The sequence below is a fragment of the Atractosteus spatula genome, chromosome 1 (genome assembly GCF_055471065.1).
Source record: "Atractosteus spatula isolate fAtrSpa1 chromosome 1, fAtrSpa1.hap1, whole genome shotgun sequence".
Lineage (NCBI taxonomy): Eukaryota > Metazoa > Chordata > Actinopteri > Semionotiformes > Lepisosteidae > Atractosteus > Atractosteus spatula.
The window spans coordinates 19,464,225-19,485,101 of NC_142706.1; the positions used below are offsets into that span (position 1 = coordinate 19,464,225).

The window sequence follows — 20,877 nt, forward strand, 5'->3', positions numbered from 1 at the left end:
TTAAAATTAGATAAGGTCACTTTATTAGCCACATACAGTTTCTTGCATTAGTAATTTGTCTTTTCGCATACCCCAGCTTGCTCTCCTTGAGACACACAGGCACACAGACAGGGAGAGAGAAGCTTGGGGTCAGAGCGCAGGGTCAGCCATTTATACGGCGCCCCTGGAGCAGTTGGGGTTAAGGGCCTTACTCACGGGCCCAACGGAGCAGGATTCCTCTGCCAGCCGTGGGATTTGAGCCGGCAACCTTCCAGCCACAGGCACAGATCCTTAGCCACAGTGCCACCACTCTGCCCCATATTCTATATGCTTATAGAATAAAATAACATCCATCTATCTTCCAATCGCTTTATCTAACACAGGATAGCAGGAACAGAAGCCTATCCCAGCAAGCAATAGGTGCAAGGCGGGATGCACCCTGGATGGGACACCTGTCCATTACAGGGAACACAAACTTACAAACACACACACTGAAACTAGGGTCAATATTCCCAGATGTGACTAACCTACCAATATGTCTTTGAACTACGGAAGAAAACAGGAGCACCCAGAGGATTGTTAATGACCACGGAGAGTCAAGACCCTGGTTTTATGTCTCATCCGAAGGACGGCACCTTTTTACAGTATAGTTTAGAATTAATAATAGTATCATCAATAACAAATACTAAACCAATTTTAATTTGATATTATGTATGGATTTTGTGTGTTTGTGTAGTGGTGGTGGTGGGGGGGTTGTTTATTGAGAGGGCACTCTGTAAAAAGAAAAGCTTGAAATCCCTGGAATACAATGAAATGGAGTCAACTGACTGAACATTCCTAAGCAACCTTCGCCTAGAAAATTATGAGATCCCTCAGAACAAATGCTTTCTTGTGAATCAATTTTTAATGCCATTTTCAAAAACAACATACAATCACAATACATTATATACTCATCTATAGTAAATGGACCACATAACAAGAACATAACATAATTGACATAACACTAATTCAGTTGTTACATCCAGATTATTTGCAGCTAACCCCTCATTATGCTCATTGTCCTTCCTGTCACCAACCACATTCAAAAACACAAAACGTAAAGCACAATTCTTTCTTCCATTTCAGTTGCTTTCCCTAAAGCTATTTTTACTTGTTTTACAGGTACAGAATAATTTGTGTAAACACAACGTTTCGGCCGTGGAGTCACAGTCGAAACGTTGTGTTTCTTTTCTCTTCTTTTCAGCATGGAATAAACACGTTACCTGTTCCTTAATAAAGATAAGTTGATGCCATGAGGGTAGTACAGTATGTATTTTTAATTATGTAGCTGATTGAAAGAATGTTTTACCTATAGATTTACATTGTGAAACCACAAATTCTTCCATAGGTGTGACACCTGAAGAAGGCTCCACGGCCGAAATGTTGTGTTTCCTTTCTTTTATTTTCAGGATGGAATAAACCCGTTACCTGTTCCTTTGCAGCCTACACATGCTGACGCAGCTAGCTACTTTATCTTTATTAATACAGACATTAAAGAGTACCCAATGTAACTAGCTAGTGTTATTCATATTTAGGCGTAACCTTTCTCACATTGTATAGGAAGATCTTTTTTTCCTATTGCCCACAGACTTCTAATTTTGTTCTCCTAAACACTAATAGAAAATAAGATGTGAAAGAATGTTAAACAAACCTCCTTGAGTATGGCCAGCAGCCATATCACCCTGCAACTCACAACTGGCAGCCCACTGAAGCTCAGCAGGTGTGAACCTGGTCAGTACCTGGATGGGAGACCTCCTGGGAAAAACTAAGGTTGCTGCTGGAAGAGGTGTTAGTGGGGCCAGCACCCTGTGGTCTGTGTTGATCCTAAAGCCCCAGTATAGTTTTGGGGACACTATACTGTAAACAGGCGCCGTCCTTCGGATAAGACGTAAAAACCGAGTTCCTGACTCTCTGTGGTCATTAAAAATCCCAGGGTGTTTCTCGAAAAGAGTAGGGGTGTAACCCCGGCGTCCTGGCCAAATTTCCCATTGGCCCTTACCAATCATGGCCTCCTAATAACCCCTATCTATGAATTGGCTTCATTACTCTGCTCTCCTCCCTGATGTGTAGTGAGCGTTCTGGCACACTATGGCTGCTGTCGCATCATCCAGGTGGATGCTGCACATTGGTGGTGGTGGAGGGGAGTCCCCATTACCTGTAAAGCGCTTTGAGTGGAGTGTCCAGAAAAGTGTTATATAAGCGTAAGCAATTATTATTATTATTATTATTATTATTACTAAGCACATAGGTACTTGTTCCCTGTGTACATTCGGCCCCAAGCACTGGGAAGTGTGGTAATTAATACAATCCTTTAAGCACTGTTGTGTTATATTTGCAGGGTTGTCTGTTAACTTACTACGACACCTTTGTTGTGAAAAGACAATCCCCTAGCCATAAAAATAACAATCACTGTAACAAAATCATTGACAGCCAGATCAGTATTAACATATTCAATGCCATTTAGTCAATTTGACTATCACTCAAATGGATAAATGGATAAACTTTAACTCAGTTAAAGTTAAACAATTAAAACCAAAATAATAAAACCATCTTATTTACAGAAATTGTATATACAATTTAACAATAATAATAATTGCTTACACTTATATAGCACTTTTCTGGACACTCCACTCAAAGTGCTTTACAGGTAATGGGGACTCCCCTCCACCACCACCAATGTGCAGAATCCACCTGGATGATGCGACGGCAGCCATAGTGCGCCAGAACGCTCACCACACATCAGCTATCAGGAGGAGAGCAGAGTAATGAAGCCAATTCATAGATTTGAGTGATACAGTACCTAGGCAAGAGACCATCTGGACTTTGACAACAGCGTATTTCAGTAATTATTCTAATAGCTGAAATTCAAAAGAATGTGTCAATTTCTCTGCATTCCTAATTATGAAAGAGTGTGTTAGTTGAGCAATATTTCTCAAGTGGAGAACGATTCATAATATTGTGACCAATAGAAATGTAACAAAATGGAGAAAGACTGCCAGACTCCATGCTACTATTCAATGTTGGTCAAGTACTAGAATATTTGATATTGGCTCAGCAAATATAGCTGTTGGACATGCTATACAGACTTATTTCAATTCATACCAGTTCTTTTGCTGTGGCTTTGTAGTGTCGGGTATTGCCATGTTTGTGACTTTTGATTTTTGAATCCAGGGTTTTACCAGGACATAAATCTTCTATCTTAACATTTGTGAGCTCCCCCTCCCCCCTTTAAAACTTTGAGAATTTTACTTAGGGAATCTATCATTCAAGACTATCCCTTATGGGGTACTTTTCAACAATTAGTATGGGCATTCTCTTCAAAACCATAATGCCATCTAAAAATAATACTGGTTGTGACCACATAACATTCTCCGTAACGAGTATCTTTCACCTCCTTTTAATGGACAGGATGGTGTTTAAATATACTTTAGGTACTAACATCAAAGCAGAAGATATTCACTTTGGTTATAACAATGAATTAAAACTTATGGCTGCAAGGTTACTAATATAATGTTTTCCAGACAGTAATGGTTTATTCTTCTTTCATGAAGAGATGAATGCCTTTTCTTCCATGTAATAAAACCATGAAAAGCTCCCATGTGCTATCTGCTTTTAACAGAGGGTCTCATCTGCTCTGCCTTCTCTTCCTCCTTGAAATTAGGTAATTAGGTAATAAACTGTTTATCTCCTTTTTATTGCATGCTGTTTGATTGGAAAGGAACCATAAGTTAAATATTTATCATATCAGGCTTTGAATTTCAAAGATCTACAACAAAGAAAAATATAGACACAGAAAATATATAAATATTATTCATAATAAAAATTCAGAAAAATAAAAGTTCAGAAAAATATATCATGGTTGACAATCTACCTACACCAAATTGTTTTAACAGGAACCTGGCATGTTTTGCTTTTATGTGATGTGGGTAATCATACAAATTGTTTACTCATGATATGTTTATAAGACAATATTGCACCAAAAGATAGTAGAATACAAATAAATCAATCCAAAATATGTCATCAAGCATTTGTTTGCAAAAGACATGAAGCTTTGTGACATGTGAATCTGATTTTTCAATATATTCATTTGTGTCAGTCATTTTTCCTTTTTATTATTATTATACTTTCTTGGTCCCTCCCAGGGTGAGACCTGTCCTGTGCTCTCAGCTCAGCCTTGTTCCCATGTATATTACTGTGACACTTGTCAGGACAAAAAAACTGATAATAATTGATGGATTGAATGGATGGATGGACTGAAACTGGATAGATATATGGGATAGCACCATTTATACAATATTACGTGAATGATATAGTTTGTTGGCTACAACACCTTCCATCCATCCATATTATAGCCACTTCTTCCAACTCTCAGGGATAAGGAACAGGCATAAAACAGGGTACCCCTGGACTGGACACCACTCAAGACATAGATATGCTCACACCAGGCCAAATTGTCCAAGAAGCCAATTCCTACTGTATTGTAAGAAGAAACCACAATACCCAGAGGAAGCCCACACAATGCACAGGGAGAACACACTCCATGCAGACAACAGGTCCAGGTCCAAATTTGAACCTACAGGCACAGCACTGTGACACCATGCCACCCACAAGGGGTATGTCTACTTATAAAATCATAGACTGTTATCATACACTGTCAGTGCTGACAGCAGCTTGAGTAGAAGCAAAATTTGAACGTTATAGTATATTGGTTTGCTTGAGGAGTTTAAGTAGTTCAGCTTTTTCTGCAGAGCTACGAACCCTCATGTGGCAATTTTGGACAGCCCATGAACCTCTATATCTCTCCTCGCCTTGCTTTTTTCATCTTGTTTGCTGTCTCAACCACAACAGGTTTGAAGCAATTTGGTGTCTGTAGTCCACTGCAGGCTACTTATCCACCTGCCAGCAGACATATCACCCTGCAACTCATAACTGGCAACCCACTGAAGCTCAACAGGTGTGAGCTTGACCAGTACCTGGGTGGGAGATTTCCTGGGGAAAACTAAGGTTGCTGCTGGAAGAGGTGTTAGTGGGGCCAGCAGGGGGTGCTCACCCTGGAGTCTGTGTGGGTCCTAATGCTGACTCTCTGTGGTCATTAAAAATCCCAGGGTGTTTCTTGAAAAGAGTAGGGGTGTAACCCCAGTGTCCTGGCCAAATTTCCCATCAGCCTTTACCAATCATGGACTCCTAATAATCCCCATCTATAAATTGGCTAGATCACACTGTTCTTCTCCCCAGTGATAGATGATATGCGGTGTGTGTTCTGGCACACTATGGCTGCCGTCGCATCATCCAGGTGGATGCTGCACACTGGTGGTGGTGGAGGGGAGTCCCCATTACCTGTAAAGTGCTTTGAGTGGAGTGGAGTGTCCAGAAAATCACTATATAAATTAAGGAATTATTATTACCTATACATTTTCATCCCAATTATTCTGGTGAGGGTCATGACTGGGTCAGATTTCAGCTCCTCCAGGGGGATTCCCAGGAATTCGTACACTAGCCAAGATAAACAGTTCCTCCAGTGTGTCCCACCGGGTTGGCCTCAAGGTCTTCTCATTGGCGGAAGTGCCTTGCAGGGCTCAATGCAAGCCCCCAAGGGAGACATCCTCATTAGAGGCCTAAACCTAAATGACTCCCTATGATCAAGAGGAGTAGTATCTCCACTCTCCCAGACAGTTTCTCACTCTCTTTTGGAGACCAAGCCCAACAGCCCTAGGAAGAAATCTTACAACTGCTGTCTGTACAATTCAATTCAATTTCAATTCACGCTCTATTATCCCCTGCAGGGATATTGTGTAGGGAAAATACCTGCAATTTTCCAAGAGGTTGTGAGCATAGAAGAGGTTAGAGATATAGATTGTTCTACACAACTGAGAGCTTTGTCTGAGAACTCAGCCTCTGCTTCACACCATGGTCAAGCACAGCACTTCACACACAGCCTGTACGTCAGCCTTTTCAAAAGTTTAAGCCATTTAATTTATAGCAAAATGAAGAATGAAGCGCAGCACAAAGACCTAGCAAGAAACCAGATTCACATTAGATTAACTATTCATTTTAAGGCTGCTTTATGCTAACAACTTTATGCTAAGGCAGCAGAACTGACTGCCATGCTACTGTGTACCAAGGACGAACTCAACACAAAGACCTTACCTTATACAAAATGTACGAGCTTCAAAGAAATCAGATAATGAAACCTAATTGCTTTAAATGGCTTTTCCGATCTTGATTGTACTAATAGGATTGTTATTTAATGGAGTTCTATGATTTATTGGTTATATATAATGTATATAACACTTATTTTTCAGTATAGCTTACGTTTAAAATTTCACAGCATATACAGTAGGTTAATGGATAGAAAGACAACATTTATTCCTGAAATGCTCAAATAAATATGTCTATACAGGTTCACAGCTCCCTTGACCGCACTCGGCAATCATACCCACCAGTCACCTTCCCCTGCAGCAGAGCTCGCTGCATCGCCTGCTAATACATATCTAACAACATGCTCATTCAGGGCCCCTCGGGTCAATTCCGGATCACCCAGACGTCATCCTGTACCTCCAGCAACTTCATTTACTGTGTCTCCTGCTAAAAATGCCCAGCTACTTACGTTGGGGAAACAGGAAGGAGACTAGAAGACCGCTTCAGAGAACATGTTAGGGCTGTGAAGATTAAAGATTTCTCCAAGCCCATAGTTTCTCATTTCACCTCAGACAGCCATGATCACACTAATCTCAATTCAATTCAAGGTGCTTTATTAGCATGACCAATGGGTACAATCAGTGTTGCCAAAGCAAATAAAAATAATAAAATTAACATGGAACAAAACATAAAATAAAAGTAAAATAAAATCTACAGACATATTACAGACATTTACAACAGAGACATGTCATAAAATATGTACATATACTGTAAACATATTGAACATTATTGGGAGACAGGCTCACTGTTCCTCAGGCTTTGACAGAAGATCACATACTGGGCTGCCAGTTCAACTGAGTTCCCTCCTCCCTCTCCCAGTAGGATTGGGACCCGTTGTGATTCTGACAGGTGTGGGAACTCTGGGACTAGATTTCTGAATTTAGGGAAGAATGTTTCTCTAATCCCAGAGTATCTGTCATAGTGCACACTAATCTCTCTGTCTCTGTTCTCAAAGAAGGATTTCTCAACTCCCATAGCAGAAAAACAACAGAAACGAAACTCATCCTGAAACTAGGTTCACGCCATCCCCCTTCTCTCAATGACAGACTTGTTTTCGTGAAATCATCTCTATTCTCATACAGGTTTTGACTTCACACCTTTCTTCACCCCTCTCCACTTTGCACTTCCTGAGTGGCCTCTCTGCCCCTCCTGCCTTCTCCCCTCTCCCAGCTTTTGTTCTTCTGTGCTATTTAATCTTTGCTGTCTGCCCTGTCTTTCTCACACCTGAAGAAGGCTTCACAGTCGAAATGTTGTGTTTTTCTTCTCTTTTTAACATGGAATAAACCTATTACTTGTCCCATTGCATAACTGAACCTTGTTTATTTTATCTAAAAAATATCTTACAAGAATTCAACATTAAGAATATGGTTCACTTTTATACTGGTGAAGCATAGTATTTCCTTCTTTATCTTTATTTGTTTTTAACTTAAGTATACTTAATTTTTGTAAACAGCCAAAGAAAAAGCAAATGTAATGTTTCTGTTTTATAAGAACAAAGGGTGTCATTCTCTTTCATATCTAAGTGATGTACTCCCTTATATGCATAAAACCTATTAAATATTTTAAATTATTGGTAAGTTAATATGTATTAGGAATGGTCCATAACTTTTCTTAATCAGTGTTCCTGTAAAGGGAGGCCCAGTAATGTTGTTATGATTCCATTCATTTATGATAGAGTTACATTAAATCTAGAGTTACATTAAATCTAATGTAACTGCAATACTTTTAAAACAATGACTTTGGGGAAATCCATCGTTTCATCCTTTTTCTAACCCTTTCTTGGAATTCAGGTTTGCAAGGGTGCCAGAGCCTATCCTGGCAATCAATGGGCACAAGGCGGGGTACACCCTGGAGACAGGGTGCCACTCCATTGCAGGACAGACACTCAGACACAAACACAGACACTCACTCTTCTAGGAAATTTCCTTAGAGGACAATAAAGCTATCAGTATGTTTTAAGACTGTGGGAAGAAACCCATGTCAGCATGGGGAGAACATACAAACTCCATAGCATCCCAGCAATTGAATCCATGCCCCCCGCGTCACAAGACAGCAATGCTAACCACTGCACCACTGTGTCGCCCGCTTTCGGGAGATTAATCCGTTTTATTTGTAAGATAATTCATTGGGAACAGCACTGAATGAACTTTTGAGAAAATAGAAGTCTACCGAAAAAAAAACCTCAAAAACTTTCCATTGTTTGTGAACACCCCACCAAAAAATCTATTCATATCATCTGGTAAAAAAAAACTTTCTTGTGTATTTTTTTAAAACCCTAAATCACATACTGTATTTGTGAAAAGAACGGTGCTCGAAGGACCTCAAGTTTGCGAAGCTATAAATATATATAAAGCTATAAAAACCAACAAATCATAGTGCTACACTGCAGCTGACACGGTGCCTCAGCGTTTGATATTGAAAGCAAAAGTATTCTCAGTTAATATTTCTGGATAAATCGGTCATAGCCGTACAAGCATAGATTCCTAGCAAAATATAGTCTTTACAGACTTTTAAAACGAAATCTCAGGCATCTTTCTCAGAGGAATGCACGGTAATCTTAAAGCTGCAGGAAGACCGACGTAACAGGTGCAGCAAAAAGATATTCAGACTTTGTCACCTTATTCTCAGAGAAACATCCTCACCCGTCTATTATTATAATATATTCGGTTCAGGCTAACGATCAAGCCTACAGTAAGAAAGCAACTTAAATTGCTTCTATTATTCAAATGAAACGCTTATGCGCCCTCTAGTGGCAGAAAGGAACTAAAACTATAACTGGTGAAAATTCTGAAAATCGAGTTATAATAATACTGTTCTGTACTGTATTATTTCTGAGAAAATTGTTTTGCATCCAGGCTGCTATGTTTTTTTTTTACACAGAGAGAGTCTTACAAAACACATACAGATACATAAACATTACAGTACAAATAAACATTACATTAAAAATAAAAATAACATTACATAAGAGACACATAGTGATACAGTAGTTGCCTTTACACCACTGATATAATTTAAACATTTGGTATATACATTTGTAAACTCTCTATTGTTTGCAATTTTGGTATCCATTGTTATTTTAAAAAAGATAGTAAATATTTTACAAAAAATATCCTATTTATATTTTCAACTCCGCCATAGACGGTCCCAAGCCCGTTTGCGAAAGGAGGAGGGACTTCAGCGACAGGCCGTGCAACAAGCCGGCTGAAGAAAAATTCCTTGTTGCGTCAAAATGCACACAACTCAACGACATACGGGAAATCGCTGCAAAAAAGCAGACCCCACATAAGTGGGAAAATGCGAAGAAGAAGAAGATCCTATTTATATTTCCAAACACTTTAACGGAGTGGACTCAACCCTGGCGTCATCTGAAACTTTTGATAGTAATAACATTTTTTTATCTTGTGAATTGTTATAGTGAGTTACCACTTTGACAGTCATTTTTGTGATTGCATATCTTTACCTTTTACAAAATATTAAACATATACACACAGACTATATATATATATGATTCAATTCCTTCGTGAAGTTTGTCCTGTAACCATCCTGATACGATTATTTTATTCAAATTGCGATTCAAAACGTAAACTGAAAGGCAAGCTTCTATCTCAAGCTTTTTGTGTTTTGTATTTTTGGGGGGTTTTATGTAAGAATTCAGTTAGATTTACATGAAGCATCTCTCTCGGTTAAAGTCCATTCCTAAAACAAAATTTCTCACGTGGCTTAAATAAAATGCGTTCCTCGTTACACAGTTTAAAACCTAAAACCCGTCGGTGACTGCAATAATTCTGCTTTCATTTTTAAACTAAGTCACTTGTTGACGTTATCCAACCAGCGAACACCAACTCTACCCATTGTCATTGGTTACATTGAACATCCTCGCCGTACGGTGATGCTGTTATTCACAAAGACATTCCCGCCGAGAGCCAATCCACAGTCTCCGAGCATTGCGGAACTTGCTCGTTTGCAGCAACGTAAATCGAAGTGGAAAAGGGCCCAGGAAATATGTAGCTTCGGTGAATTAGGGTTCAGATAGAGACACGTTCAAGATGGTGTTAGAAAGCATTGCTAGAATCATAAAAGTCCAGCTTCCAGCCTATCTCAAGAGGCTACCTTTGCCAGAAACAGTCGGCGGTTTTGCAAAACTCACAGGTAAATATTATATTCTTTGTTCGTTGCCCAAAATCGCGTTATGCAAAGATAATTGTATAGCCAGGGAGCCGAGAGAGATGTTTTTACGGCCATTCAACTTCTAGTTTGACACGAATTCGCCTTTGTCAGTTTGTATTCGTAATTGTTTAGTATGAATAAGACATGTGCCGTACATTCCGTGATATTGTAGCATCACGAGGTAAGAAACTGAATTATTTAACTTTTTAGGAAAAAACAATACATGAGGTTAAATAAGAACAATGAACTTCGCTTTAATAAACGACGGGTGCTATACTTAGCCAGTTAAGAATAGACGAAATACTGTACTGTACAGTATGTCTGGATAGATTTCTCAGGCGGTAATGTTTTACAGCTTTAGACAGGGAAGGTCAAATTAAATGTAATAATAAGACGTACTCGAACAGTGTTGCATATCACTTTGGTTTGCAACCTTTGGCTAAAATTAAAAGGATTTTACTTATAGTGCATGTTACAGGAGGAAAACAGAATTTGGAGATCATTTGTCTTCTCTGTGAATGGGGTTACATCACATAGGGACCGTTAAGTTAATATTTACAGAAACCGTCAATAATAACTTTTAACTGAGCAGAAATGGTCGAATTGCATGTAGAAATTATTTTAAAAATAAAAATATGATCTAAATGCAAGTAGTTAAAGTTTTTAAAAGAAGTAAGTGGGAATAGATCTCAGTTATTACTTTGCTCAAGGGTCATTTTATGTTATTGCAGATGTGAGTTCTCCCTGTTTCATGTGGAGGTTTCTAAAGAGTGCTGTGTCGGCACATCACTGTGGAAATATTGAATAATGGTTCTAATGTCCTTCTTGAATTACAAGATGAATTGTAAAAATGTTTAAAGTGGACTGTCACTGAGACTTTTAATTCCTATAATTTGAAACTTTTATAATGGGGAATGGTAGCCAGTTCCAAATTACAAGTCGCTGCAATATCTGCTGCTTGTTCAATTCTTAAAGCATGGTAACATTTGTTTGGCATGTGAAAGTGGCTAATTGACTAGTGGTTAGTTAGATTTATAGATTAGTGGTTGTTTGAGGGCCAAGCTGAATTGCAGAGAACTGGTTTGAAAAGAGAAACGACAACAACAAAAACTTGAGTTATGACTCTTGTGTTCAGCTTCACACTGATGAAGAATATGTGCCATGATGAAAAGTAGAACAGTTTTTCACAGTGCCACTGTGGACAGTACCCCTGTCTCACGACACTCAATGGGAGCCTGAGACCTTCTGCAGTTGCAGCTCTGTACTGGGCCTTGGTCTTATTTTCTGGCGCTGTAATACTTTTCACTGGCTAGGCTCTACAGGAGTTACTGCATTTCTGCAGGTATTATGTGTTTGCTGGAACATCTCTTCTCTCTTGTGCCGGTCAAAAAAGGCAAGACAAGGGAAGGTAAAAGCAGTGCTGTCAACCTCGACTCTTGTTGTCGATGCGGGCAGGAGATGACCGCCTTTACAGGGGACAACAAAGCAGGTTCTTTTCGTTCATTTCATGTTTGCTGTACTGCTTTGAAAGATAATCAGGTACTGTAGGTGGGCGGAAGATCAGATCAGGCAACACAAAGTGATTCGGAGGGCAACAACGTGCTAACATTTATTACTTGTCTAGAATATATTTATCTTATTTTCAGAAGCTGTCATGCTTAAAGCTGTGTTCCCAGGATAACACAGCTATAAGCATACATTTTTGGTATTAGTGCCAAATAACTCTTGAGGTTTTTGCATGTTATTTTATATTAGGCGATCATATGTGCTCAATTCCAACTTGTCTGGGTTCCTAAGTTTAAGATAAAAAACATCTGTATGACTCAGCATGTCCAGACTTAAGAAGGAGAGCAGTCTTGAATGAAAGCATGTGACTGGTGTGGTATATAACAAATGCTGTTTCATAAGACCAGCTAAAAAAAACCCCATCATGTTAACAGCTAATGATTTTAACTCTTCATTTTCATACACTAAAGTTGTTCTAAACTTTTTTAGTTTAGAGATTTAAAGATTTATTTTCAACATCTAGGAACATACTTTTTTTAACCTGATTTAAGTTGTATAAGAATAAGCAAAAATGGGTACATAAAGACAACTTGTGTGGTGTTGTTTGTGAATGATGACATAATAGCAGTTAATTATATAAATCAATACAATTCAGCAGTCTTGATTATATGAACGTGGATTTTTATTCAGCTTATTGGTAGGGGCTGAACTGGCATTAAAATGTCTCCGCCGACACCTGTAATGCATTATTTTTTTCTCCATGTTGAAAAGAGGGTGTTTTTAGCTTTTCTTCTGTGTTTACATTTCCAAAAGATGAGTGGACAGTCCTCCTGTGTCCTCTCGACCAGTGTCTTTCTAATTGAATCACCTGCAAAATGATTAAAATAATAGAAATAACCAAAACAAATCATAAGTGCTAAGTGAGAAAGTGCTAATAAGCTGTATTTAGACCATTTCTAAACTATTGTTCATTTATTCTTAAAACCAAATTGCATGAAAAAATAACAGCCGAAATCAAGCCAATGTTCCCAAGACAAGAAACCTTCTTAATTACTAATCGTATTTTAACACGATTAATGGTGAGATTATAAAATGAAGCAACTAATGTTAATACAAAAATGCCTATTGTTTTTTAAGAGGTTTAAAAATGCAGGATCGCACGTTACAGATTAACCCCAAAATGTATTGTCTGCGGTAGGAGAAAACTAATAATAACTGTATAAAACATTAAAGCTGGACTACTTATGACCAAAATACTCTGATTTAAGTTTAAAGGGGAACAGCTAGGTTCAGTAAAATACAGTAGAAGGCAGTAGTGGCAGAAAAGATAACATTTTGTTATATAGGTTATATTCTTCAGTTTCATGCTTCATTTCCAAGATACAGCAATGCAACCTGCCTGTTTACCTTATTCAGCTTACGATGCAATTGTAATTTGCATTATTAAAGATAATACATACGACATGACCACAAAAACAAATCTAACTGTTTTTGTTCCAAGTTTGAGAATGTGGGGAATTGTTTTTAAAAAGGCCCTGTTTAAGTCAGAAATTGAACCGAATGGGCAGAAATAAAGATTTCACGTCTGGCAAAATGCCTGTTGAAGCTGTAAAATCTGTATTCAGTTCAGGATACTGAGGTGTGAGATGGAAATCTTCAACAACAGCATAACCACAGCTTGTCCAGGAGTTTTAAGACTGAATTGATCTACAATAGGTAAACCTAGCCAACACTTCTGAGTGGTGAGTGCTCCAGTTTATCTGAAAGGGTTTATCTTCTTCACAGTTGAGAAGTGGACAGAGAAGTTTAACTTCTGCATATTCCTTTTCTTCATTATACTGTTCAAGAAGCGTCTAAATGTTCAGGAATCAGAATATGTGAACATAGCAGGAATGAGCAAAGGCAAGAGTAACATCCCCTTTACCCCCCTACTCTGTCTGAATGTCACTTGCTCCTTTCAAACTGTTAACTTATGCAGTGGCCTTTTCTGTGTTTTTGAGCACAGCTGAGCTGTAAATATTAGCTGTAGATAAGATGACAGCATGGCTGTTAATTTTTTCTTCACACGTACATCATTTGCTAACTCCTACCAATCTCTAGCTAATTTTTAAAACTGTGACTGTTTGACTGTTGCATTATTTAATGTTTTTTTCTGCTTCAATAAAAAGAAGTTATTAGTCTCCAAAATGCATTATAGTGAGTAATATCTTAACTGTAGGAGGGTAAAAACATTTTGCCTTAATAATTTGGGAATGTAAAATACTGTTTACAATAGCACACATTACCAAAAAAAAAACCAACAAAAGTACAGTAAGTGGGGAAAAATACTATTTATACTACCACATTAATTTTGCTGAAGACCATCCATTCAATAAATTTTGCAAAATACTTTGCTGTTTTCTAGTTTTCTACTCTGCTGAGTGATCTATTTGCTATAAAAGGACAGCAGTTTTGCTGTGCTGCATTTCTGTGGACACTTGATTTAAAAACAAAACTATTCAGGTATACAGAGCTATGTTCAATGCATTTTATTTTCATTCCATGCAAATTAGGAACTGCAGCACCAGAAGAAGGTGTGTCCATTATAATTTTCAGCTAAATGAAACAAATAGTAGATGCAGGCAGATGGTTCTGCTTTAGAGCTTTTTATGTGCATTCACATTTGTTGCAAATTAAATACATATAACTCTTTACCAATCAACAAAAGGAAACCACACCAGTGTTAGAATGCACCACCAAAAATAATACTTTGTGTACAAATGGCTTTTTTGCCATCACCAAGAAAATTGAAATTTAAGCCCTGCCTGCTGTTCTCTGTTCAGTGTCAGAGTGGTTACGGCTGCTGCCTCTTCTTGGGATTCTTGCCCTGCTGGGTTACCTCACCATCCGCCCTTTCCTGCCTAAGAAGAAAAAACAGAAGGATAGTCTAATCAACCTGAAGATTCAAAAGGAAAACCCTAAAGTCGTCAATGAAATCGACATTGAAGATCTAAAAAGCACAAATGCCTGTTACTGCAGGTGTTGGCGTTCCAAAACGGTGAGAAGTTCTTCTTTTCTGATACATCAAACACTCAAGACTAACCTCTTTGTCTCCTGGGGATAGAATGATGTAAAAGGAATAAGCCTCATAATTGTAGTGTGAACCTTTTCTGTCTGAAAATAAAAGTTAATTTTATGTCTTTTAGAGAATGAGAGGTTGTTTTCACATGGAGTTGAAGACAGCCCATATTACTGTGTTCTTTTAAAGAATATTTTTTTCTATTTTGTTGAAAATTGTAAATGCAGGACTCATCTTGTTGAGCTTGCTTTTCTCATGAAATTGTCACTTTTGTTTTGACTTCAGAGCTATTTGCTGATTCATTTTGGAAGCCTTGGGGTACTGCATCTAATCACAAGGCTACGCTGTGATTTGTCCGTCAGAGCAGTATGACCTCAGAAAGTTGAAACAAATGCTAGATTGTCATTTCCTTTATTTTTACAAGTGATAAAAACTAAAACAAAATGGATTCTAACTCACGTCAAGCACTGCTCTCCACCCTGTGTCCCTCAAAATGGTTTTTATTTGGATCCCAAAAGGGCATGCACACCATCAGTAAATGAAGAAGTGAGCCAATTGAGGTTGAATAAGTAACGTACACTGGTAGTGAAGCAAACAACACAGATAGACTATCTATCCATTTTCTAAATACATATTCCAATTCAGGGTTGCAGGGGAGCCTGAGCCTCTTCTGGCCACCAAGGGCTAAAAGGCAGTGTACCCCCTGGATGGGATGCCAGTCCATTGCAGGGCAGACACAGATACAAACATGCACACGTTCACACCAGGGCCAGTTTTCCCAGAACCAATATGTTTTTGGACTATGGGAAGAAACCAGAGCACCTGGAACAAGCAATCATGGGGTGAACACGCAGAGTCCACAAAGACAGCACCCCAGGTCTGGAATTAAACCTAGGGCCCCAGCACTTTGAGGCAGGAATGCTGACCCCTGCACCACTGTCCTGCCCCTACAAATAGACTGAATTAAAAAAACATAATTGTAGCTGGCTTTGAAATGAGAAGTTGTTCTTCTTTTGTTACATTTATGGAAACACATTTGTAGTGTCCCGGTCTTGGAGGAAGGGTGTATTTGCAGATTTTCTTTATTCAAACACCACCACCCAAAGAGCTCAGAGATTTTGGTCAGTTATGTCCAGTAACATGCTGATTGAGGTTATTAAAAGCCCAGGTGAGCTGTAGTTCTACTAACCCTCCAGTTCTGAGAACCATGATATTCACTAAAAAGGGTATTCTATCTGCTCTTTTAACAATTAAAGTATTTACTGTATTTGCTGGCTAGCAATACAGATTACCTGTGTGTTTCAGGTCAGGCTTTCTGTAGTACAAATAAAAAATCTTTTTGTATTTGCTTCCATTGAAATTAGTTTTTTTTTTTAATTTGAGGCCTTACATCATTCACATTTGATGTGTATGGTCTTTTTATTCATTTGTTTGCTTTCCAAAGACAGGAGGGAAACTGCCAAATGCGAAACCTCCAGTTGCTTTTCATAAGAGCTTTTAGATTCAGCTTTCCGAAGGAGAGCAGTGAATTGTAGGCCAAATAGCTTTCTCTGCCTTTTGCACATTTGTAGTCAAGTGTTGTGAAAAATGGCACAGAGTGATTTATGCACCCGTTTGTTTAAAGGGATTTTGTTATTTGATGTCGCAGAGAGTAGAACTTGTTGATTCCAAGCCTGGCTATGGTTTGCTCAGAATTTAAAATACTAGTTGCTTCATTTATTTCTTTTACCTAGAAATGGAGTTGGATCTGCTTTATTATACTGATATTATACTTATCACCAAAAGAAACAGATTCCTTTTAACTGCGACAAATTAAAAGCATGAAAAGATTGGAGATCAAGTTTTACTCCATGTTATCATTTTCAAAAGTGTAGCATAAGCATGAAAGTCTGTAGAGGGACAACTTCTTGGTCTGTGAAATACTTTTTGTGGCATATAGAAAAAAAACATTGCGGTTGTTTCAAGATTCTTGATATTGCCCTCTTTTTAACGTTTTTTAACGTTTCCACTCTATATCTAGAATAGGTCTCAACACAGTGAAGTTAATAAGACACTACAAAAACGCCCTGTAATATACAGTCTCTTGATTTATGTCATACTGGCCACATCAAAGTTGTATTTTAGAACAAATTCAGTGTATATGGCTATGTCATGTCCCAACATATTCAGATACCTGAGGTGAAAGCAGCTTGCAGAGTTCTCGTAAACTAATTTAAAATCCATTTTAATAAATTTTCAGTGCATTCTGTAGAATGCTTGGACAGAGGGAATGTATGGGAAGCTACAGGTTGATTCTGAAGAAAGTGTGATCTTTTTAGTTTTTATTTTTTTTACTAAAATAAGAGAAAACATGTCTTGAAAAGACATTTAATCATGAATAGTAACTCATGTTGCTTCACCTCAGCATTGTAGTAAGGCTTGCTTAAACTGGTTGGAGCCTGTGCCTTGTACTGTCCTTATTAATACATTTTGGTTTCTCTGCAAATTTTACTTTTAAAACAGCCAGTGTGGTTAGAGGTCACTCTCTGTTGGAATTGTAAGAGATGGGTATGGCCGTGTACATTTGTGATTATAGCAGAAGGCTTCTAGTTGGCTTTTGGCTTTTTAACACCACTCTGTTCCATTTGCATTATCAGCTTTTTAACACTTTTTTTCTTTCCTGTTTCAGTTTCCTGTGTGTGATAAATCGCACATAAAACACAACGAGTTGACGGGGGACAATGTGGGACCGCTCATTCTGAAGAAGAAAGTTTTATAATCCATCTGTAGGCCTTGTCACCACATTATGGTCCTTATGGTTTTTGTGATTGTAGCTATTTGTTTTAATTTTAATTTGTATTTTAATGTTTTTGCACCTCTCTGTACTCCCCTTCAGATAATGAGAATCAATAATTGTGGCTAATGTTCGATTTTGTATAAATTCACATGTTCGGATCAAAGAAAAAGATACATGTCTGGATTTCGAAGGCGTCAAAGTTCGAACTGTGTTTTGTTCTTCTGCCTCACTGGGCTGTTTTGGAAAACCTTTGAAAAATTTCAGTGTTGAAAAAGACATTCTTTTTCAATGTCGAAACTTAAATTCACACGAAATCCAATCTTTTAAACTTTGACATGATGATGATACATTTCACTGCCTTTGTCAACATTTTTGGAGATGTGTGGCCAAACCACATTCCTATCCACTGCATTTTGGAAAGGCAAGCTGTATAAAAAAAACTGCAATTTTGAGGTGGACTAAGGTCCTTGGGCTCATTAGCTGCGGATATTGAATTTTAAAACTATTCCAAGATTAGTCAGTAATGACGCAAAATAAAACTTAAGATCCTGGGCAATAATCCTTTCATCACTACCTGTAGTTGCTGTTGGGGATCTTTTTTCAATTAGAGGGCATTGACTTTATAAAAAGGCAGTAAAGTGTTAAATCCATCAATACCACCACAGTCTCTGTCGCTTCAAGCTAGTTAAAATAATACTAATTTATTTCCAATCTGATACACTAGATGTAAGTGAAGTTGTAGCTGTTATAAGTAAGCACCAAGCTATTTCATTAGTGTGTTTTTGGTGTTTTGTGCTAATGTTTATTACAGTGGTGAAAACAGCTTCCTTACATTTCCTTTTAATCTTATTCAAAGATGCCTAAGACTTTCTAAAGGCATTTTTTAACCTTTTAGTAGTTCCAGAACAGCAGGAAGAAGAAACAAAAAGGAATGGGTTATACAAGTTAGAAGCAGAAAAGCTGTGAGGAAAATAAAAAACATCAGAACTCCATATTGAAAGCTAGATGTGTAATCACATTTTTGTCTTTTATATCATAGTAGTTGTTTCCATTAGTCCTGAAACTGTCCAGCTCTCTCTGACTATATCCTGGAAGCACTGTTACAATCTACCATTCAGTAGTTATTTTTTGGTCTCAGTCTTGTGTGTCAAATTCCCAAGTGTATTTGTAAAAGTTAAAAGGTAAAAAGCAATACTATTTAAGAACGCATATCAGATTCTATGCTGATTCAACTAATTATTAGCTTGATATGTTCCATGATTAAATAATTGTGTAAAAACATAATAGAGAACAATGTTTAACAATAAAAGTGTTTACATCAAGTTTTTTTTCCATTTTAATTTTTATCATTTTTGTGTGCTGTATTTTAAATATGATAAATTTACCATTTTCTAAAACTGAGGACTGCATAGCGAAAGTTTTGTTTTCCTGTACTACTTTGTAACGAGTTGACTGGCAGTAAATGACCAGAATTTCATGAATTGAAAAAGAAAAGATGTGAAAAATGTGAAAGCATAAACACAGATTATGTAGTTTCCTCAGTTAATCTGTTTAGCCTAATAACAGTCAGTACATTTGGCACATACTGTAGCATTCTGAAAGAAAGGGGAAGCGGATCTCTGAAGGGCTGCTCAGGTCAGACGGACTGAGGGAATTGCTCACTTCATCAACCACTTTCTACTAAAAAAATTGCCAGCAGCCTTTTCACCCTGCAACTCACAACTGACAATGCACTGCAGCTAAGCAGGAGTGAGCCTCATGGCCTCCTAATAATCCCCATCTCTGAATTGCCAGACTATGGCTGCCGTCGCATCATCCAGGTGGGGCTGCACATTGGTGGTGGTGGAGGGGCATCCCCATTACCTGTAAAGTGGAGTGGAGTGTCCAGAAAAGTGCTATATAACTTAAGTAATTATTATTGAAACCAAACAGTTCATTTCTAAAGCAACGTCTGTGGAAAACAATTAGAAGGCACTTTACCAGCCATACAACAAAACAGGAATGTTAGGAAATATTGATAATTACAATATTACAAAAATTCACAATTGACAAGAGACATACTGCAAAAATGACATTTTCCCGAACATTTAAAACATCCCCAGTGACAACAAACTGTGAGACTGAGATCCTTTGTTTCCACCACTTCTGCAGCTCATTCCCTTGTTTTAGAGATGAGTCTTCTAAATGCTGAGCAGCTAGTGAGGGGATGTAAAGGTTCGGAAGTGAGACCTTAAAACCAGCTCTCCAGTCAGATCTATCATTGTCGGGGCCTTCACTGCTACAAGCTGACTGACTGCTTACCAGTTATTTTTTCCAGCTACCAATGCATAAGGGCCATTGCAATGAGGATAAAGATTCACAGGTTCTCAAAAAAGCTTTGAAGGGTGTTTAAACTACATACAGCACATACAGAGCCCTGCCGTACATTAAAAAGTGCCACCTCCAACAGCACAGTACATATTACGTATATCCCCTTATGATCCTTATTTTAAAATGAGAGATCTGTTTTATATATTGACAGCAAAGTTATTGATGCCTCTGCCACCTTCTTTTTCTGCTACCTTTGCGTACGACTCTCACACTGGGCCTTGGCCTCATGTACACATTGGCTCATTTCACAAAACCTCACACACACAGCCCTCTCCTGGCCCTTCTGGAAACTAAGAGAACTACATTTCCTGAGGGACAACAACATCCAAGAATAAGATGCTTTACTATGTGAATGTTTGCGTAGGTAGGATGTATTTGGCTTAACCCACTTGGTAAAGGGACAGCACCCCTAGCCACAGGAAGAGGAGGCTCAAACCTTTACATAATTACATAATAAGATTACACAACTGCTCTATTTTCACACTGCCTGTGTACAGTTTTTATAGGTGCCTGATTTTTACCTGAATTTACCATCCATCCATTTTCTAACCAATTCATGGTATTGGGGGATCCCGAGCTTATTCTGGCAAGCAACAGACGCAAGGTGGGGTACAACAAGGACACTTACACTTGCTCAGTGCCGATAGGAGGAAACACATACAAACTCCACATAAAGACACTCCAGGAATTGAACCCAGGGCCCCATCCCTGCAAGGCAGGGATGATATTCATTGTGCCACAGTGCTGCCCACTTACAGGGCTAAGTAAATAAGAATAGTAAAGA

The 20,877-nt window shown here is 38.2% G+C and overlaps 2 protein-coding genes across 2 annotated transcripts in view; one reads left to right on the forward strand and one right to left on the reverse strand.

Annotated features, from left to right (window-relative positions):
- The first annotated feature begins 10,175 nt into the window (after positions 1–10,175).
- On the forward strand, positions 10,176–19,045 carry cisd2 (CDGSH iron sulfur domain 2). The gene is made up of 3 exons (XM_088909902.1): positions 10,176–10,365; positions 14,712–14,926; positions 17,616–19,045. The coding sequence occupies exons 1-3, from the start codon at positions 10,263–10,265 to the stop codon at positions 17,703–17,705; spliced, it is 408 nt and encodes a 135-aa protein (XP_088766028.1). The 5' UTR covers positions 10,176–10,262; the 3' UTR covers positions 17,706–19,045.
- LOC148840718 (sodium/hydrogen exchanger 9B2-like) overlaps positions 14,711–20,877 on the reverse strand; it is a 30,786-nt gene continuing 24,619 nt past the window's right edge. The window contains exon 13 of the transcript XR_016090783.1: positions 14,711–14,789. The gene's annotated coding sequence lies outside the window, so the exon portion shown is untranslated. The remainder of the gene's footprint in view (positions 14,790–20,877) is intronic.